Source organism: Pogoniulus pusillus, chromosome 17 (assembly GCF_015220805.1).
Source record: "Pogoniulus pusillus isolate bPogPus1 chromosome 17, bPogPus1.pri, whole genome shotgun sequence".
Taxonomy (NCBI): Eukaryota; Metazoa; Chordata; class Aves; order Piciformes; family Lybiidae; genus Pogoniulus; species Pogoniulus pusillus.
In genome coordinates, this window is record NC_087280.1 from 17,484,621 (window position 1) to 17,505,787 (window position 21,167).

The following is a 21,167-nucleotide window of genomic DNA, read 5'->3' on the forward strand; positions in this document are numbered from 1 at the left end:
TCCTTAGAGAACCTAAACCCTGGAGATGGATTCTCCATTCTGGCAGTAATTCAGGCTCCTGAAAACACTGAAAGTCTTTTTTTTTGTGTGTGTGGTGGACAGACTTCTGCATGCAGTAATTAATGTTTCATTTGCAGTGAGTTCTTGAAGTGGACTTAAACTCACTCCAGCATCCTTGCTCCCAAGTAACTCGTCCTCATCGGTGATACAACTGCACAGTTCAAACAGATTACAGCCATGATTTAGTACTATGCCTTGGACACAGCATGCATGAATGTGAGCTGAAGATTTATTTTGATGTCATTTTTTTCCAGCAGAATTAAAGCAACAATCTGATTGTTACACACACACACACAAGCTCTCAAATCTTGCATTTGAGCTCTGCTTTTGTACATGATTAAAAGAAGAAAGAAAGAAAGAAAGAAAGAAAGAAAGAAAGAAAGAAAGAAAGAAAGAAAGAAAGAAAGAGGAAGGAAGGAAGGAAGGAAGGAAGGAAGGAAGGAAGAAAGAAAGAAAGAAAGAAAGAAAGAAAGAAAGAAAGAAAGAAAGAAAGAAAGAAAGAAAGAAAGAAAGAAAGAAAGAAAGAAAGAGGAAGGAAGGAAGGAAGGAAGGAAGGAAGGAAGGAAGGAAGGAAGGAAGGAAGGAAGGAAGGAAGGAAGGAAGGAAGGAAGGAAGGAAGGAAGGAAGGGAGGGAGGGAGAAAGAGAGAGAGAGAGAGAGAAAGAGAGAAAGAGAGAAAGAGAGAAAGAGAGAAAGAGAGAAAGAGAGAAAGAAAGAAAGACAGAAAGAAAGAAAGAAAGAAAGAAAGAAAGAAAGAAAGAAAGAAAGAAAGAAAGAAAGAAAGAAAGAAAGAAAGAAAGAAAGAAAGAAAGAAAGAAAGAAAGAAAGAAAGAAAGAAAGAAAGAAAGAAAGAAAGAAAGGAAGGAAGGAAGGAAGGGAGGCAACCCTGAATGTTTAGTTACTCTGTAACCAGGCATTTCAGGTCAAAGACACAGAAGGGATCAAAAAAGATAAGCAAAATTAAAATGCCAAGGTCAGACAAGTTCTTCCTATGAGTAGTGAAGACAAGTCCAAGAAGGAGGCAGAACACAAATTAGAGTCCTCTCTCCGCTTTGCTTCCCAGCCAAAGGCATTGAAAGTGTCTCCAAGAAGTAAAAAGATATCTCCTGTTAGAGAGTGCCAGTGCTGGCAGGGGAAATATGAAATAAAACACTGACAGACACTGCTGGAGAGGTTCCTCTTGAGCAATCGTGGTCGTCTGCAGGAGGAGAGGACTGCTGGCTGCAAGGGCCAGTGCCCAGCAGGGGGAAATGGAGTTTATTTGCATGTGCCTCGCACTGAGTCGTAGAATTACAGAATCATTTTGGTTGGAAAAGATCCTTAAGATCAAACCCAACCATTAACCCAGCACTGCCAGGGCACCACTAAACCATGTGCCTCAGCACCACACCTACATGGCTTTTAAACCCCTCCAAGTATAGGCTGGATGTTAGGAGGAAGTTCTTCATAGAGAGAGTGATTGGCATTGGAATGGGCTGCCCAGGGAGGTGGTGGAGTTGCCATCCCTGGTGGTGTTCAAGAGTAGACTGGATGAGGCATTTAGTGCCATGGTCTAGTTGACTGGATAGGGCTGGAGATCTCTTCCAACCTGGTTGATTCCATGATTCTGTGATTCTATGACTCCACCACTGCCCAGGGCAGCCTGTTCCAGGTCTTCACAACTGTTTTGGGAAGTAAATTGTTCCTCATGTCCAACCTAAACCTAAACCTCCTCTGGTGCAACTTGAGGCTGTTCCCTCTTGTCCTATCACTTGTCCTTGCGGAGAAGAGACCAAACCTCACTTGGATCCAACCTCCTTTCAGGAGGCTGTAGAGAGACAGAAGTTCTGCCCTGAGTCTCCCTTTCTCTAGACTAAAAACCCTCAGTTCCTTCAGCTGCTTTTCATAATAAGATTTGTGGACTAGACCCTCCATCAGCTTTGCTCCTTTTCTTTGGACCTGCTCCAGCACCTCAATGTCCTTCTTGTAGCAAGAGGCCCACAACTGACCCCCCTATTTGAGGTGTGGCCTCTCCAGTGCTGAGCAGAGGGGCGATAGTAGAGGGACGATTGCTGCCCTGGCCACCATGGCACTGCAGAGCTGCCCATGAACCTCTGAGGGGCTGAAGGCACTCTGGCTTCTCTGGTCAATTTTCTTCACCTTCTTTCAGAGGCTTCAGCTGAGGGAAATATGGGTCATACCATCACACCCAGCTTCCAAGCAGCTGCTGGGGAAATTATTTTACTATGTAAGATTCTGAGATGAAAAGATACTTTCTGGGGCTTGGGAGTCACCCTCCTCCTGTCACAGCTGCATCTTCAACATGGCTGGCATCTTCACCCCTCTGCTCAGAGGGGACAGGTATTTTCTTTGTGCTCTTCCCAGAGGATCTGGTGATGTAGCTTGTGAGCCTGCTTGCTGGCCTGCCGCTGTACCCCCACCCTGGTGATGGAAAGGTCACATGGATGCTGTAGAAAAACCTTCTCTAGTGTGATGGCACTTTCAAAATGATCCAACTGGAAATGAGGGGGATGTTGTGATGGCCCAGCTTGACCTGCCTCCCCCAGAAAAGAGGAGCTTGTTTCCTAGAGGATGCTTTTCGGAGTGAGAGCTCCCATTCCATTACTGCCAGACTGACCCCAAACTGTGAAACATCTCTGCTTGGGCGTGAGCTGGTCTGCTGGGTGAAACCTCACCAGGGCAACCAGGAAGCTCTCAAGCAGATGATCCAGGATTCAAAGGATTCATCATGCTGGAACATGGCTTCAGTGCCAAGGACACTTTTTTCCAAGCTGGAAAACACCATTAAGCTTAAGCTAACTACTGCTAGCTGTGTGCCCCAAGCCCATAACTGAGATGTGTCTAGATTGCATTCTGGTGTGCAGGTCCATCCATGGATCAGCTGTGTATCCCAAGCCCATTACTGAGAGGTATCTAGCTTGCTTTCTGGTGTGCAAGTCCATCCATGGATCAGCTGTGTGCCCCAAGCCCATTACTGAGATGTGTCTAGATTGCTTTCTGGTGTGCAGGTCCATCCATGGATCAGCTGTGTGCCCCAAGCCCATAACTGAGATGTGTCTAGCTTGCATTCTGGTGTGCAGGTCCATCCATGGATCAGCTATGTGCCCCAAGCCCATTACTGAGAGGTATCTAGCTTGCATTCTGGTGTGCAGGTCCATCCATGGATCAGCTGTGTATCCCAAGCCCATAACTGAGAGGTATGTAGCTTGCTTTCTGGTATGCAAGTCTATCCATGGATCAGCTGTGTGCCCCAAGCCCATTACTGAGATGTGTGTAGCTTGCATTCTGGTGTGCAGGTCCATCCATGGATCAGGCAGGAGGAGGAATCTTCCTTTCTCATTGTGGCTGGCACAAAAAGACAGCAGACCGTCCTGGTGATGAAGCCTCTTAGCAGCCTGTTGACTTAGGCACCTGTTGCCAATCCCTGTGAAGCAGGGCTGGCAGCATCTCAGGTGGGTGCTTTGTCTGCAAGATCAGGCTCTCTCATAAAAGGCTCTGAGAGCCTCGAAGTGCTCATTCACTGAGACAAAAGAAAAGGTTACTAGCTGCTTTATCAGGACATGCTTCCTTTCTGCAGCGAGGGCTGAGCCAAGCAGAGTGAAAGTTGTCATTCATGTTAACCCTCGAGTAACTTATTGCTGAGTCTCATTCCACCCTGCCTGCTGTTAATCCCGATGTGCCAAGAGCTTGAGCAAATAAGCTGGACGTTCCCCCGGTTCGTTCTCTGGGAACAGGTCGTTCACCCGGTGCTGTAAACGGGGCCACGAAAGAGGTGTGTGCTTTCCCAGGGGCTGGAGTGAACCTCACCTTGTTGCACTGGCCTTCACACATGACTCAGGAGCAGAATGAATCACAGCTCGCAGCCTACCGAGGGCAGGAGGAGAGGAGAGCTGAGCTGAGCTGGTCGCTGATGCAGGCTCCGAGGAGACCTCTTCAGATGGCAGGGCTCTGAGAAGAAATGAAGCTTCCTCTTGCTGGTGAGTTGGTGGGGATGAACCGGCATCCCTGCTGGGCTGGCTGCTGGCTTCATTTGTAGCTGTCTCTGAAGAAAGCCTTGCTTGTTTGTTTATCCTTGGAAATCTCAAGCAAAGGCTGTGTGACTGATGTTTAGGGAGAGACTGAACAGCAAGTGAGAAGCAGGCTGGGATAACTCCCGCTGAGAAACAGCCTGAAAAGTAGTCAGCAGGGAAATACTCAGTGTAACTCAGATCTGCTCTTTAACTTTTGACTTTACAAAGGTTACTAAGTAGCCCAGGCTACCTTCTTGCTTTAGTGCTTGAAATACAAACATTGTTCTTGTCTTTTTTAATTGAACTTGCTCATTGATGTACCTTTATAAACCATCTTACCCGTTTCTGTCTCCATGGTGTGCCATTGTATATTCTCCAGGAATCCCAAAATCAGGGTATCCTAGAATGCTTTTGGAATAACTGACACAGTTAACACAAGCAGGACACCGTCCCTGGACGTGCTCAAGAAAAGCCTGGATGAGGCATTTAGTGCCATGGTCTAGATGATTGGATAGGGCTGGGTGCTAGGTTGGACTGGGTGATCTTGGAGGTCTCTTCCAACCTGGTTGATTCTATGATTCTATGACAGATAAGATAACCACCAGAGAGAGAGTCTGGATGGCAAGAAGAGGTCATTTTACAAAGGCTGGGATGTTACCACTGTGTTGTCCCATGCTGTGTAGTGAGTGTTTAGTAGAAGTCCAGAAGGACATTGCCACCTTGTCAGGAGATGGTCTCTCCAGATGACTCCTCATTTGCAGAGCGAGGACAATGTGTGGGTTGGTAAGTAGCCTCAAGTAGTAGATCTGATAAAACCCAACCTGCAGAGCACGTGGTGGTTTCCCAGCACCATGTGCTGTGCTCTAGCTGGAAGGAGCCCATGTGCAGCTGGGGACTTGCACATTCCTGTACAAGACAGCCTTGTCTCTCGGTTATGCCAGCTTTTAAATCCTCAGCTCTGCCTTCTGCATGTGGTGGGTCTCAGATCTCCAAGGGTTTCCATCATGAGGGAGAATTTTACCATTTAAGCCCTGGGATGAAAGTGTAGAGCAAAAAGCAGCCACCTGCCACTTGCCTTGTAGTTTCTTGAGATTTCATAGGATGCCACCAACGTCCACAGATCCTGGCTTACAGCAGGAGGATTTGGGACAGCATTGCTGAGTAGCTCTTTGGTCCTGAAGTACACACAGCACACTCATTTTGCAGCTTTTGATATGAAAATCCCATTTGGGAAAAAAAAAAAAAAAAGAAGGAAGGAAATCACAGAATTGTTCAAGTTTACATTTAGACCCAAAATATCAGAGTAAAATGTTTCTTTGAGGGATGTTGTCCTCTTTGTTCTTTCTACCTTCTATACAAGCATAAAATGCTTTCTCTCATCTGAGCCTCCCTTGTTGGCTCTTGGATGTCTTCAGAGCTGAGAGTTGTCTAAGGCCTGGATCTAAGGTCTTATCCTCAGCCAAGAGCAGCCAGAGTGCCTGCTGAGATGTGTGGGCAGGGGAGCAGTGGAGAAGACATCTCCCAAGCTCTCTCAGCTTGTTTGGTGGAGCAGTGCTCTCTCACACTGGGATGTGGGCAGCAGGGCAGAACAGCTGTGCAGGGGAATCTGAAGGAGATGGCTTTGAAATCTCTCTTTCAGCCTCCAAACTCTCTTAAGGGCATGTCCAGTTCAATTGTGGGACTCACTGTTTCCTTACTGGGGAGACTGGTGGTACAGGCAGTGTTCTGGATCCTGCTGGGGTAGGTACTGGCCTGAGAAGGTTTCATATCTCTGATGAGTGAAGCATCCAAACTGGTTTGGTCAGTTTGATGTAAAAGATCTCTAAAATAATGGGTGGGAGGGGGATTTCCATAAAGTCTTTCACCTGAATTTCCTCTTAATGCACAATAAATATCCATTCTGCTACCACACTGCACCTCCTCCCATGGCTGAGGGGGATTTGGTGGTATTGAAGACTTTATGAAGTAGCAAAGTACTTTTAGCAGCTTCCTAGCATCCCTGCCAGGCACAGAAGCTTTAGGGCAGACAGCAGGAGGTGGCCCACAAGTTATGAAACACCTTAGGAGAAAATCAGCAACATGCATGCCAAATATTCCTGTCCAAGCAAACAATTAGACAAAAGCCTTGCACAGCAAGATTTCACACATTCAAGGGGCACTTGTTATTAGGGTGTGGGAGACTTGTTACTTGATTTCCCTGGCACCAGGACTTTATTTCCTCCTTTCTGAGAGGTGGATAAGCTCCAGCTTACCTGGGTGTAAGGTAATTTGGATCTCTAGCTGCAGGGAGCAGCTTTCCCCCCCCTCCCCAGTTTCTGAAATGCAGAGTTGAAGTGGACCATGTGTGTTTGAGATTCTTGTCCTCAAAGAATTGCTAGCAGGTGATTTTCTGGCAGCAGGGAGCAAGCCTGCACGCCTGGGTGGCTATCAAATGTGAACTTTGAATTGTGAAGGCATTGAGAAAGGGGGGAAATAGTAGCAATCATTAGGTCTATAACCGACAGGACAAATGCTTCCCTGAGGAGTCAGCAGCAATGCTGTTGACACGCCTGGCATGGTGGAATGTGCTCCTGAGTGGTTTCCAGGGAGCAGTTTCAGACAGTGCCAGGCCACACTGTAAAGGAGGTAGAAGTTGAGAGTGGCATAAAAGTCTGAGTCTTCACAGAGTAATTAGTGGTCTATGGGGCCACTGTGTCTGAGGGGCTTGTGTGTTGTGGTGTCACCCACCTGTGGGTGGATGAGCAGCAGTGGAGCAGAGGGCTGAGGAGAGCCATCTGAACGTCTCAGATGAACTCAAAGTGGACCAGTGGGAGCCCTCTGCTCTGGTCAGGTCCCTCCAAGGGAGGATGAAGAACTGAAAGGGGCAATCAGCCATAAAAGCTGGATTGATGCCACTGATGAATGAGGGACTAAAGGTCAAAGAGAAGCTTTCTGCTCTCCAGAGGGACATACCTTTGCCTCAATGGCAAGCCAGCTATTCCTCCACTTGAAGCTGAGGCCTCCCTTTCCTCATCTCCACACCCTCATTCTACCATCCATAGACCAGCAGCACACAGTCACTGTCCAAGGATGGTGACAGGGCAGCAAGAAGGGAAACAGTGAAGTTAGCTGAGGAGAGACTGTCTCTCAGCAGCAGAGCTCCCATCTGCACAGGGTCATCTAGGCAGGGGCTCCAACCCCTGTGCCAGACTGGCTGCTTTTCACCCACATCTGGGGCTAACCTGTAGCAGTTTCCCTGTCACCCCACAACACCTCCCCAGCAGAGAAGAGAGGCTCAGGAAGGGGATGGAAGACCCGTGGGTCAAAATGAAAATGGATGTAATGAAACAGCCATCCTGATCCCTCTGCCAGCATCAAGTATATTTATTCTCAGCCTAGGGAACGCAGAGTGGTCGCACTACATGGGAAGGCAGTCATCAAGGGCAGAAGAAGGAAGAAGAACAAGGTCAGGAGAAACCCAAGCAGGAGATCCCCTCCTTAGCAAACTTCCCCCCTTATACTGAGCAGGATCTCAATATATCCCATCTGGTCTGGGATATGCCTGTGGCAAACTCAGCTCAGCTGCCCTGGCTGACTCCAAACTGCTCATGTCCTGCAGCTCATGGTTGCCCTGGGATTCTGTCCCAGCTAAAGTAGGACATAGACTCACTTCTGCTGTCACCTCAATGGCTGCCAGGATCTGCACCCTGTCCTGGCAGCTCAGGCTCGTGTCTGCAGAAGAAAACAGATGCCACAGCTGTGAGGTTATTCCTCTCCTCCCTCTTTGTCTTTCCCAGGTGTCTGCACATTGAAGAAACACCAGTGAAGGTGTGATCCACCCCAGCTGCACATACAAACATGAAGTGCTTCTGGATAATCTCATTTTTCCTGCTGCAAGGTAAAGTCTTGGCTTGGAAAATAATGGTGTGGGTGAAGTAGGTCACACGTGCCGAAGCTGTGTCTCTTCAGAGGCTCTCACCCACGCCAGGCTCAGCAGGGGTTACAAGAAGACATTGTCTGCAGGCCACGTTCATGGGAGGTAGATGTACACGTGCAAGAGTTTCCAGCACTGTTGTGTGGCTCTGTGAATGCCTCACAGGCTGAGGCAAGCACCTATAGATAGTATATGGCAAAGACACACACTACAGACCTTAACTTTCTGCAGGCAGGGCTTTTTCTTCCCTCTGTGGGCTAATTTATCTCAGTGTACACCAGCAGCAGCCTGGCTCAGCCATGGGGCTAAGCACTCCGAGCCTGTGCTTCGAGCACTTGCAATCTCTTTAACACCAAGGAAGACACCCACCTGATGGACATCTGATATTCTTTAAACAAAATACCAGTGTCTGTTGGGGCTTTCTGCACCTCTGCTATGCAGAAGGGTGTTACAGCAGACACTTTAAGATTAGACAGTTAAACTGCAAAGATCTGAGCCTCAGACCCTTCTCTTCTCCCTTTGTTCCCCAGAAACAGAGACATTAGAGGCAGTTTGCCCAGTTGGATCAGGACATCAGGGTGTCAGGGAAGCCAGCAGTGAGGTTTACTAAAGGGCTCAAGCCTAGGAGATGAGCTTATCATCATCTCTTCTCTGGGAAACAACAGTTTGCCTTTGGAATGCCTTTCTCCCTACGCTGATTTCCCAGCTCAGAATCAGATGTCATTCCCATCTGCCCTGTGCACTCTGTGCATCCTGTGGCCACACTCACATGCTGATTTCTTTGCAGACACTGGAGCTTTCCTGATGAAAAATGCTAAAGTCAAGCTGTGTTTACAAGCCAGCCCAACGAGTGGGAATGTATTGCTGGAGGACTGTAACCCAGAGTCACATTTCCAGGACTGGTCTTGGCAAGGTGATTCTCTGATGAATCGAGGCACAAAGAGCTGCCTCGCTATGGTGGGGGCCAACAGCCTGCAGACAAGGCTCTGTAGCAGCATGGGCTACACCAGCTGGGCCTGCTCAGATTCGCTGCTGTCTCCTCTGGGCAGCAGCCAGGGCTACCTGGTGGCCAGCAGGAAAGGAATTGCTCTCAGTGATGTGCGAGGCCTCAAGGCCCAGTGGCAAGATGTTGAAGACAGGAGCGTGTGTGAGAAGAAAGCAGGTGAGTACTGCACACCTGAGGGGACACACACACACTGCTGGGGAACGTGGAGAGGCACAAGCAGTGTCCTGGGCTCTTCCCAACCCTGAGTGCCCCACTGTAACGGGGTCTGGAGTGTGATCCAGAAATGCCCTCCACTTCTGAGTGCATTCTGCCTGGCTGGGGAGGCATGCTGGAGAGACGCTCCCCTGAGAGCCAAGGGGACAGCTGCTTCCCACCTCAAGCACAGCAGTGAGCAACCATTGTGTCTTTCTGCTTGTTCCCTCCACAGCCAGGGCAGAGCAAGACCTGTACTTCCTTGCAGCCCTCACCAGTACCCAGGTGTATGAGCACGCAACGGGCGCCCAGCAGGGGCTGGGGATGGATCAGAAGGAGCTGGAGGGGCTGCTCTGGTTCTTCCGCACAGAGGACCGTAAGTGCCCCCTGGGTTGAGAGTTGAAAGAGAGATGCACACTCCGTGGCTGTTCACCCTCCTGCACAGTGAAAGTGCCTGAAAGAATTACCTGAGGAGGTGATATGGAAACCCTCAGTTTCACCTCCAGAAGCAGCAGGCCATGAGCAAAGACAGGCACAAGACTTTGCTAAGATAGTCTCCTCCCAGAGAGGGGGTCCAGCCTCTTTCCAGGCACAACCTACCAAGAGAGCAAAGGTCTGGATGGTGATCAGTGATTTTGGCAGGGTGGAGGGAGCAGATTGATACGGGCAGGTCAGTGCCCTGAGGATCAAAGCCACAAAAATGAAGGACAGGGCACCTGCTGCCATCCACGCTGCACATCCCAGCTGGTGTTCGAAGGGAAAACCTCCCTGCCTGAGTGTGGCAGCAGACAGAAAGTCAGCAGAGTGGAGGGTCCCCCCAAGCTGTGTTGGTGGTGGGATGTTGCAACTCGCAGTCTTGCTCCCACCCTCGGGCAGGGCCACTCCCTGCACCAGGGCGGTGAGAAAAGCCACACACGGCTGCGGTGTGAGACAGAGCCCCAGATGGGAGGCTGTGAGTGGCAGAGTGCAGTTGTCTAAGTCTTCTGCCCAGGGATGAGTTGCCTGAGGTTATCCCCAAAAATGTGACCTGAGTGCTCTGCTCTGGGTGCTGAGCTGGACACCAGCACCTCTGCCCTCATCCTGCAGCCAAGCCATGGCACTCCGAGCTTGGCTGTCCTCACACAACACTGGGCTGGGCACTGTGTGTGCTAACACTGCCTCTTTGTGCTTCCCTCAGCATCATCATGGAATTACTCCATCCTTGCACTTTCTTCCATGGCCATGATTTTGGGTCTTGCCCTCCTCACCATTAACATTTCACGAAACAGGTGAGTCAGGGGACCTGAGAGTGTTCTGGTGTGTGCTGGTACACTGAACCCCCCCCCACACACACACAGACAGGCATGTGGATTTGGCAGGGCACGGCTGCTGAGGCACAGGGCAGAAACAAGCCTGGAGTGATGTGGAGGAGAGCAAAGACAAAGTCTCTGATCTGTGCTTTGCTGTAAAACCTTCCCTGGCTCCCTGGTCTTATTCAGGGTCATTGTAACGAGCTGCTTCACTCCTCCAGGCTGTGCCTCCTCCCTGGTAAAGCATCTGCACCCTCTGCCCAGCCCAACAGGGCTGTTGGAAGAGAAATGTGGTGTAAGGTGTTCTCCCATGAGTACCAGGCCTCTGGAGTAGGACTCTTGAGACCTTTCCTCACCTGTGATGTTTCCCTGAGCCCCCCGGCTGGCTTGGGTGCCTGACATCCAGCAAGGGGAGCCCAAGAAGGAGGATCATCAATCACTGATCAAATACGGAGGCACAGCTGAGGAGCTGCAGCCGAGGAGCAATTCACTGTTTTGTACAGCAGGAAAAGTTACACCCAGGTCAAAGCTTTCACCTTAAGATGGGAGAAAAAGAGCTAATGCTCTAAATCTGCCCTGCTGTCCTTTAAGTGATGCTTTGCTGGGTGTCACTGCCTCTCTCTGGGCAATGTGGTGAGTTCTGAGTGCAAGCTCCTCAGCTCTGTGTACTCTGTGCATTCAAACACTTCAGAGCACTTACATGACACAGTGCAGCTGGCTGAGTTTGCCCAAAAGCAGCTAACGTGTTCCTAGGGCCTTGGGATGTAACCAAGTAGATCCTCACCCCTAGATGTGGGCTGGATTTGCTGCTTTACGCCGTGTTTCGTTTTGTGCCTCGCCTGCAGGAAGAGGAAGCTCCTCACGTATCAAGTAGCACAAACGGCGCCGCAGGCTGAGCTGGAAGCCAAGCAAGCCCTGATGCCTGTGCAGCAGGAAAACAGCCCAGCTGAGCTGAAGAAACAGGAGTCAGTGCTTCAGGATCAGAGATCAGGAGATGTGGTGGTGCAGTGGAAGGACGGGACCGTTACGTCTCTGTACACAGAGGGGCTTGAGGATGCCATATAACGCAGCTGGAGCCAAACCTGAGGAGTGGCTCAGAACGTCTCAGATCACAGTGATGGAAGTAGCCTGGGAAGCAAAAAAGCAAGGGGCAGAGCCGCTCCCACAAACGTGGCCCTGGACTCCAGGCCGAGCAGTGCCTCCCTCATTTCAGCTCCTGGCTTGCAGGTCATTGCCCTCTGGGCTCAGCTGTCTCCAGCCCTCTCCTGTGCCAGCTTCACCCCTTCCCTCAGATGCTGCCTCACTGCAATTGAGTGGGAGCTGAGCTGAGGCAGAAGGTGGGAGGTGAAGGAGGGGGGGTGGATTGCTGTGGCCAGCCAGGGAACACAGTGTCCTGTCCCAGCAGAAGAGCCATGCTGAAGCTGAAGCACTTCTTTTCAGAAATCAGCTTTATTAAAATATTTTCCAAAGTGGTTGATTGAAATCCCACAGTGAAGCTCTCTCTGCATCAGTAAAGTCATGTATGTACACATCTATCTTTATGTATATCTGCACAAGTGTGCACCTGGATGTTTGACTCTGCAGCTCCAGGGAGAAGCAGAACATTTAACCTGATAGAGCAAACGGAACTGAAGGCACAGCCCTTGGCACGAGTAGAGCCTGATCTGCCTTGGGAATCACCTCACACCCTCCACTGGGTGCATGTAGAAGCCATGAAGTAACTTAAGCTGTTTTTGGAAACAGATCAGTCTTTTAAACACAGGCTTTGCAGAGCACCTCTCCTTGCAAAGCCTTTGGAAAGGAGCACTGCAGCATACAACCCCCCCCAGCTCTTTTGGTGTGATGTATTTCAATGCAGGGGAATCGGTTTCAGGACCCCTGAGGCCTTTAGTTGGCTGAAACAAAGTCTGCACCGTCCTCCTTTGGATTAAAAAAGAAACAAACAAGAAAAAATCCTTCTGCTTATTGCTTGGTCAGGGGGCTTGTGAGACAGAGGAGATGGGTGCCTCTGTGATTGATTAAGGATTGATTATCCCCCTTCCTGCTCTCCCATTGCTGGCTGCCAGGCTCCCAAGCTGACTGAGAGGCCCTGGGTTCAGCCCTCATCCTTCCTGCAGCTCCAGCTGCTCCGGGAACTGCCTGGATCCACGTGGAAAGCTGAGCTGGACTCACCGGGTGTGAACACAGCAGCAGGGGGTGGGAGCCAGGGCAAGGGCAGGCAGAGTGATGCTACAGCACATTTTGGGCTCTCAGCACCATGTCTGCTCACCAAGTTGCCACTGCAGGCTTTATCCCAGGGCAGAGGTGGGTGCCACCATCCACCATGGTGCCTGCAAGTCCACTGTGGGTGGGCTCAGCCCCAGAGATGGGGCAACAGGGGGTTCTCTCCTCCTCCTCCACAGCCCACAAGGACATAAGCTAGAATATCTTGAAGCCTTTCAGCAAGGTGAGCGTGGGAGCTTTCCTCTTGCTCTGAGCTCGCGAGGACTTGACAGTGACCAGCTTGGCCTGGGCCACCGAGGGGATCTCCTTGTAGTTGACAGTAGAGAGGGTGTTGAAGGTGCAGCTGGCCAAGCCGTGGCGAGTCGGCAGGGCCACCGTGGTGGCCAGCGGCGGGCAGGGCTGCTCCTCGGTGATGTAGAGTGGCCGGACGGGCTGGCTCCGCTCCGCCTGGCGCCGCACCTCCCGCACGGCTTCGTGGAAGACCTGCTGCACCCCCGCGAAGTCCTGACACGCCGACACCTCGTAGAAGAGGCACCCGAGCCTGCTCGCCAGCGACATCCCTTCAGCAGCAGGCACCTGCCTGGCGACAGCAGAGGGAGTAGGTGCAGCAGCCCTCAGGGTGCTGCAACCACCCGAAGAGCAGAGCAAGGGGTACGGGAGGGGAGTACCCCGCACCCCAAGTCTCCTGCCCAGGGCAGCGCCTGCTTGTCCTCCTCCCTGCGACAAACAGGGGACGTGGTTCCAAAAAGGATTTGCCTCTCCCATTGTTATGGGCTGCACGGGTCCCTGGGAAGCCCTGCAACCTCCCGAGCTGGGTGAGCCTGGCAGGGACCAGTGCCAGGGACACAGGGGGCTGGAAGCAATGGCATCATGCTGGGAAGCAGGGAGGAGATGGGACAGTTCCTCACCATGGGGAGGAGGAAGCCTCCCACCAGAATCCGTGCTGAAAGCATGAAGGGTTTCAGCATGGGGGGAGGGGGTTCGGTAACGGATGTGACTCAAGGACCCGTGGGACCAACACTCAGCACAGCCTCAGGGCTGCACAAAAGGCCAGAAAAACTCATGGGGACATCCAGTCCTCGCAGCAGAACGGGAGAGAATGGGCTCCAGGGACAGGGCACGTCCAAAAGGGAGTGAGGAGCTGGAGGGGGCTCAAGCCCTGCCCACTGCCTCACCATGCAGCCCAAAGGCATCCCAGTGAAAATACCAGTGGGCTCAAAATAAGCACATTCCCAGCCCAGGCAGGAGAGCAGGGTGCTGGGAGATGGGGGAGGATGTGGCAGATACTGATGGGGGTGGAAATAACCAGAGGAAATATCACATTTGGGTTTTCCATCTCAGCTAGATGGATGATGGGGATCCATGAGCTCTCCTCCACCAGGAGAAGGCAGCCTCACTCTGCTCCATTACCTGTACTGCTCCATGTCCAGCTTGTTGCCCAGCAGGAGCACAGGGCTGCGACGCTGGCAGCCCCTTGTGTGCAGGGCAAGGACCTCCAGGTACCGCTGGCAGCCCTCGAAGCTCTTCCTGTCATCGATGCTGTAGACAACAAGGAAGGCGCTGGCCCAGCGCAGGTAACGCTCACAGTTCTCAGGGCCATCCTGGGGACAAGAGGAGGAGCTGAGCCATGATCCACCTGTGCTCCAAGCCATCTCGAGCTGGGCCTTTACCACCAGTGGTGCCCTGATGCCTCACCTGGTCAGCAGTGTCCATCACCTTCATCAGCACGGGCTGCTGGTCCACCAGCTCCTCCGAGGTGTAGGTGTCCTCTGCAAGGAGAAGGGTGGTTGTAAGGATAGGCTAAGGTGTTTTATCTCCAGAGCCAGGCAAAATCTTGGATGCTCAGGACACCATGGAAAACATTCTGATGAGAAACACCCTCTGCCAATGCCTCCCACCTTGCTCCCTCTGAAGACAATGTTATTTTGGGGGGGCTGGCAGTGATGCCACTGGGCAAGCTCAGCTGGGAGTAGTTATTTCCCACCACGTGCTGCAAGCATGGGCTCCCACGGGAGAAAGAGAGAAGGGGGAAGAGCCCAGCTGGTGATCACTGCACCCTGAGGTCAGCCTTATCTAAGTGCCACGACCTGTCATGATAGAGCCAGCTAAGGGTTGAGGTTGGGGCTGCTTCCCTATAAATCTGCCAAAAGGAGTACCCGTTCCTTCAGGAGGAGGGCAGGCAGGGAGAGCTGCTGAGCTGTTCCCCTGGGAGAAAGATGTCTTCTCCCAGCTGAGTCCTAATGGATGCCTTTTGGAAAGGTTTTGACATGGGAAGATGAAGCCATATTCCCAAAAAAGAGCCAAAGAGGAAAAGATTTATCCTGCTTTCTAAAGAGCCAATGAGTTATTAGGGGATGAAGCCAGTTCCTGGACATGATCCATATCACCCTAATGTCCCTGATAAATCATTTATGGTTCTTCCTTGTGCCCTGGAGTCAGGCCCAGAAAAATAGTTACTAATTACTCAGACTGAGTGGGGAAAAAAAAACGTTCAAAACTGCTTGCAGCAAAGCACAGCCCCAAGTCCACCCACTTGTCCCCTGCTCCCAGCCCTTCCCCTGCCCAGCACCCCCAAGGAGCTCCCTAAGGACCCCCAGGTAGTTTATCATTCAGTCTCTTTGCGGTGATGCAAGGAGCCAGGGCCCCCCCCTGTGGGGTATGCCCATGGGGAGAGGGCTGCTCGCACCTCTGTTTTTACAGGCGGGCTTGGGTCAAATCCAGCCCTTCCGTTGTTTTCCTTGCAATTTTGGGTGGCTGTTGGTTTTCTTTCCCCTTAAATGCCATGTTCGTGGGAAAGCTGGGAGGTGGGAAGGATGCTCTGTGGGAGTTCATGGAGAACAACCCAGGGAAAAACCCTTAGGGAAGGCATCTTACCGAGGTTGGGATCATACTCGCTTATGAATCTCTTGGTTAGAAACTTCACGGTCAGGGCTGCGGGAGGCAAAAGAGATGGGTGAGGTGGATGTCCCCTCCATGGCATTACCACCAGGGCACATCCCCCCCGCCCCTCCCTCTCTCCCCCGCAACGCCTGGCCATTGCTGTGGCACCTGAGCACCTATCTCACCTGATTTGCCGGCCCCTCGGCACCCCAGGATGGCCACGTTGCACTCGGTGAGGGGGCTCTGTGGTGGCCGCTCGCCGCCGGCTCGGGGTTTGCCGAACATCGAGGACATCCTCGGTCCTACAGGAGAGAGAGGAGGGGACGTGGGACACCCGCTAGCATGCCCCATGAGGACCTCCTCGCTGCTTCTCGTCCATGGAGTGCCTCAGCCTGGGGGGCTCAGTAGCACCGGGGAGGGGGCGGATCTGCTGCCTCCATCTGCATCTTGGAGCCAGAGTGGCCGGCATCACCATCCCGCACTAGCTCCATCCAAGCGAAGACAGGGACCCCCATCTCAGCCCTCCCTTCGCAGCCCAGAAAGAGAAGACAAATGCAGCCTCCCACCTTCAGCCCCGCTGCTGGAGAAGCCGTGCGGCTGGCCGCGCTCCGGAGCAGCAGCAGCCCCTCCGCCGCCGGGCTGCCGATGAATGAGACAGGCGGAGGCCAAGGCGGCCTCGGGCCCCAGCCAGATTCCTTGTAAGGAAAGTGCTGCGCCAGCGCCGGGCTGGACACGCTGCCCGGACAGCGCGGGGACATCACACACCGGTGCCCCGAGCTCCCGGGGCTTCCAGCCTGGACCCCGCGGGCTGGGACCCACCATGTCTCCAGCTTGGTGGCCACCTCACCTTTCGCTCGTACTTTGGTGTGTCTCAGCACCTTACTGAGCACCCCCAGCACCTTACTGAGCATCCCCAGCACCTCACCGTGTCCCCAGCAAACAGAAGCCTGGTCTCGCTCCCCTGGCTGAGGCTGGTGCACTCATTGCACCTCCCGCAGCAGACGCAGCTCCCGGGGTCGATGCCGCCTGCACAACCTCCTGCCCACCACTCGCTCGGCTCTTTCGGATGCACTGAGGCACAAACACCTTCAGCTGCCGGCGCAGAGCGGGAAAAAGCCCTTTTTTCCACTCGCGAGTGGGATCCCGAGGGACAGGGGCGCACGGGGAGTACTCACCGCTGCCCGCACCGAGCCATCAGCTGGCACCCAGCCGCCTCCGAGCCCGGGGAGGTGGCGGAGGCTGAAGTCAGCGTTGTCATGGCAATCGCAGCCATTCGGGATGGGACTCAGCGCCCGGGACCGCAGGATACGGCCCCCTGGGCTGGCCTCGAGGGGTGTCTATGGGGGGAGCACAGTCAGGGCTGGGGGGCTGGAGGCTGCTCTGTAGTCGTGCCGCTGGGATTGTTGCCCCTTAATGCAGGCAGGGTATTTTTAAACTCGCCCGAAATAGTCTGGGAGTGTGGAAGTCCCTGTAAGCCCCGGGGATGGAGAAAGTACGGAGCATGGGGAGCAATGTGAGGATGGAGATCCTGCGGGAAACAGAAGCCTTCGGGAAACAGAAGCCTTTGGGAACCCCTGGAACGCAGACCCCCCAGCTTCGAGTGCAGATCAAGGATGCTTTAAAGCCACTGGAGCTAAATGTGGTGTTGTTTCAGCTGGGTACCCATGAACATCTAAGACAGTAACACAAGCACAAAGCTCTCACCTTCTCCCCTAAACTCAGGTTTTGGGAGGGAGCCTGCCAAACACCACACACACGTGCATTTGGGGCCACAATCCTGGGCTTTGCTGTCCTGCTGTGCCCCAGAAGCTCCTGGCTGCTGGAATGAGAGGCTAAGGAAGGAGATAAATAATCACCTTCCACAGGTGGGTGGGGTGCTTAGGCTCAATAATGCATCAAAACAAAGCAGCAGTTGGAGGTTGTGACAGGCACAGTCCGGGAGCAGGACCTCTGTTGCTGACTCCTCTCAGCACTCCAGGGCAGAGGCGAGTTGGAATGCGGTTTCCAGCCATGAAAAGCTGTGACTAGCCCACAAACCAGTGATGTGCCACGACAAACACTTTTCACTAACAACTTCTACTTGAGTCGCAGTGGGGCTGTCTTGCCTGCAGCCAGGTGTTACAGGGAGAGGGATGAGCCCTGCAGATGGAGGGGACTTTTCTTTGGTGAGAAGGGGTTGCTGCACTTCTTTTTCCTCACTATGGGATGCCCAGATGAAGCACAGACTGTTTTATGGCTCCTTGGACGGATATTGCTCAAGTTGCTGGTTACCAGCAGGGGAGGGTGGCAAAGGGAATGGCTCCATAGAGGTCTCTCCTTGCCTGTGGCCGTGCTTGGGGTGAGTAGCAAAGCCCCTTTCCTACAGCGAGGCTTAATGGCACCAACATTCACTGACATCAGTTGCCTCCCTGCAGCCATAAATCCCATTTTTAAGGGGAAATATAATAATAACAACAACAACAACGCAGCAACACCATCTTCCCAGCCCTGAAAAGGTGCTGCCTTCCCTGGAGTGGGGACCATCCCTTTAGAGCATTGCAAGGAGAGTGACTGAGAGCGAGGGAGCAAACCTGAAGCGGCTGAGCATCCTCTGTGGGACAAGCCACGACAAAGCGGGACGTCGTCACCATGACCCATGCTGACCGGCGACACCGGGGCCCTGACGGTGCTTTGGGTGGGCAGCTGAGCCCGGCGGATGCCTTCGGAAGGCCCTGGTCACGAGCTCGGCTATCTTTAGCCCAAGGTATTTATGTTACACGGCAGCGGCGTGGCAGCCGCCGGGCACCACGGCAAAGGCATCAAAGGGCGGCGGAGGCAGGAGGGGCTGCACGGGGACGCGGCATGGAGGGGCAGCAGGTGCTGACTCCCAGCCCCCGAGAGCTGCTGAGCCCCGCGGTGAGGATGGCTCCGGAGGAAGAAGGCTCCCGGGCAGGGGCCCCGGAGCGGGTACGTATCTGGGTGGAGGAGCAGTCGTTCTGGGTGGAGAAGAGCTTGCTGGTGGAGAGCAGCGAGTACTTCCGCGCCCTTTTCCGCTCGGGCATGAGGGAGAGCACGCAGCAGGAGCTGGGGCTGGGGGAGCTGAGCGCTGCCGGCTTCCTCGCCATGCTGCGGGTGCTGGCAGGCGAGAGGCCCGTCCTCGACAGCGAGGAGACCTTCCAAGCGGTCGAGTGTGCTGCCTTCCTGCAGGTGAAGCCCTTGGCCAAGTACCTGATCAACTCCATCAACTCTGACAACTGCATCTTGCTCTATCAAGCTGCTGCCATATTTGGTCTCCTGGACCTCTTCCACTCCGCTGCACTCTACATCAGAGACAGCTATGCTGAGCTGCAGGAGTACTTGGACTGCCTCTCCAATGACCTGCTGGCTTATGTGGAGACCCTGTTGCCCAGCACCTTTGTGGCAGTAGGAGCCCACACACCCACCTTCGAGTTCCTGGAGGACCTCTCCAGGACCATCTGTTACCTGGATGAGGACACCAATACATGGAGGACCCTCTCCTGCCTGCCACTGAGTGCCAGCACGTTCCTAGCCGGCATGGCAACCATGGATAATAAGATCTACATTGTAGGTGGTGTCTACGGGGCCAGCAAGCAGGTTGTGGAGAGCAGCTTCTGCTACGATGCCAACACCGATACCTGGAGCGAGTTCCCCAGCCCTCACCAGCTGCGCTATGACGTCAGGCTGGTGGGCCATGAGGGCTACCTCTATGCTATCGGTGGGGAGTACGAGAAGATCTCACTGAAGTCTGTGGAGAGGTATGATGTGGCCTCCAACACCTGGATGTTTGTCTCTGACCTGCCGCAGCCGAGCACGGCCGCACCGTGTGCCCAAGCCATGGGGCAGATCTTCGTTTGCCTGTGGAAGCCACTAGACACCACTGTCATTTATGAGTATGAAACCCAGCAAGACGAGTGGCTCCCTGTCACTGAGCTCAAGCGGCACCAGAGCTACGGGCACTGCATGGTGGCCCATCGTGACAACCTTTACATCATGCGCAATGGCCCCTCAGATGACTTCCTGCGTTGTGCCATTGACTGCTTCAACCTGACCTCACGGCAGTGGACAGCTCTGCCTGGGCAGTTCCTGAACAGCAAAGGAGCCCTCTTCACCGCTGTCATCAGGGGTGACACTGTCTACACTGTCAACAAGATGCTGACACTTCTCTACTCCGTGGAAGAGGAGACCTGGAGGTTCAAGAAGGAGCGGGCAGGCTTCCCACGCAGTGGCTCACTGCAGACCTTCCTCCTGCGGCTGCCGAGGCGTGACCATGACATCGCAACCTAGGTGTCCCCCATCCCGTGCTGGGATGTTCTCCTCGCATCTCTCTGCATCTGCCACTCCCCTGAGCCCCTTTACCTCCTCTATGGAGCTGTGCTCAGGTGCAGGGATGTGACATTAGACCCTGGCAGAGGGAAAGGGGCTGCAGGCAGCTGCTGCCTGCCTCTGTCTGCCCTTCATGGGCTGTGTGCAATGTCCTACTATATGTCAACTCACGAGACAGCTGCATGCAAGGCTTGGTGCCTTCTGCAGAGGACAGGTGCCAGAGAGACACAAACATGGGCTTTGGACTTTGTTTACCGTGACTGCACTCTGAAGGTGTGCAGCACTGCACCTCCTCTCTGCTCTGCTGGGAAATTGTTTGCTATGGCCTGGAATTAAAGGGAAAGCTATAAAACCCCTGTGGGTTTCATTACTCTTAGGTTTGGAGTGGCTTTTTCCTCTTCTCCTGAAGGAAAATCCCTCCTAACAGGGATCCACATCAAGGCTCAATCCTGCCCACTGAATGCTTGTTCAGCTGTGTCTCTGTTTCAGAGTTGTACGTGGGCACGCAGTTCCCACGCAGCCCCACGCTCCCCAGGGAGATCTCCATGGATGCTCTTGGCTGCAGTGGAGTTCTCGGAGGAGAGGAGATGGGGGCGGGGTTGAAGGAAAGCATCTCCTGGGCATCAAGTATTTAATGCACTGAGGGGAGTGCTGGGACCTGGGAACCATTTGTCATGTGCCCAGGTTTCTCCTCCAGGCTTGCCTGCCAAGCCTCAGCACAGTCCCAAAGGGCTGGCAAGTGCTGGCACTTACCAGAGGTTCATTTGAGCCAAGACAGGGTCTTTCAGGACATGGCAAACCTTGGAAACACAGAGGGTTCAAAAAGGGAAGAGATGACATGCCACCATTGCATGGTGATTCCAGGCTCGCAGAGGTCTTCTCCATCAGCAGAGCTCCATAGTCAGATGAGCTGTTCTTATGAGGTACCAGCCATGGCATCAAGGTTGATAGCCCTCAACACCAACTCTGGGGATGGCTGGAGAACACAGAGTTCCCCTTGCAACAGCAGCACTGCTGGGACACCTAGGGGGACTAGAACGGCAGCACACCCAGACTATGGCTCAGCAGGTTCCCCTCCATGGGGCAGGCTCTGGGCTGCCTGTGCCGGAGGGGAAGGGAATACCATCTGGGATGCCTCAAATGCCTCTGCTGCCAGCCCTCGCCAAGTCCTCAGCGTTTTCAAAACAGTTCCTGCAGTTGAGAAAGAGCCCCACACAACACAACCACAGACCAAAACAAACAACAAAACCTCAGCTAGTGTCCACATCCAGA

The 21,167-nt window shown here is 53.3% G+C and overlaps 3 protein-coding genes across 6 annotated transcripts; 2 read left to right on the top strand and 1 right to left on the bottom strand.

The window, feature by feature from the left end:
* The first annotated feature begins 3,590 nt into the window (after positions 1-3,590).
* SLC51B (SLC51 subunit beta) lies at positions 3,591-11,938 on the top strand. The gene is made up of 6 exons (XM_064157965.1): positions 3,591-4,036; positions 7,846-7,946; positions 8,770-9,144; positions 9,416-9,556; positions 10,358-10,448; positions 11,315-11,938. The coding sequence occupies exons 2-6, from the start codon at positions 7,907-7,909 to the stop codon at positions 11,532-11,534; spliced, it is 867 nt and encodes a 288-aa protein (XP_064014035.1). The 5' UTR covers positions 3,591-4,036; positions 7,846-7,906; the 3' UTR covers positions 11,535-11,938.
* On the bottom strand, positions 11,900-17,007 carry RASL12 (RAS like family 12). Of its 4 annotated transcripts, none has more exons than XM_064157963.1 (6): positions 16,748-17,007; positions 15,758-15,874; positions 15,567-15,623; positions 14,388-14,461; positions 14,103-14,293; positions 11,900-13,272 (listed from the first exon to the last, which is right to left on the bottom strand). In XM_064157963.1, exons 2-6 carry the CDS (start codon positions 15,864-15,866, stop codon positions 12,888-12,890), a joined length of 816 nt encoding a protein of 271 aa, XP_064014033.1. In that variant the 5' UTR covers positions 15,867-15,874; positions 16,748-17,007; the 3' UTR covers positions 11,900-12,887. The 4 variants fall into 4 exon arrangements, with proteins under 4 accessions (XP_064014033.1, XP_064014031.1, XP_064014034.1 ...); XM_064157961.1 differs by lacking the exon at positions 16,748-17,007 and adding an exon at positions 16,139-16,719 and having other exon boundaries at positions 11,900-13,268; XM_064157964.1 differs by lacking the exon at positions 16,748-17,007 and adding an exon at positions 16,498-16,717.
* A 1,435-nt stretch (positions 17,008-18,442) lies between these two features.
* KBTBD13 (kelch repeat and BTB domain containing 13) lies at positions 18,443-20,179 on the top strand. Its single transcript, XM_064157116.1, has one exon. The coding sequence runs from the start codon at positions 18,474-18,476 to the stop codon at positions 19,854-19,856; it is 1,383 nt and encodes a 460-aa protein (XP_064013186.1). The 5' UTR covers positions 18,443-18,473; the 3' UTR covers positions 19,857-20,179.
* Positions 20,180-21,167: the final 988 nt, after the last annotated feature.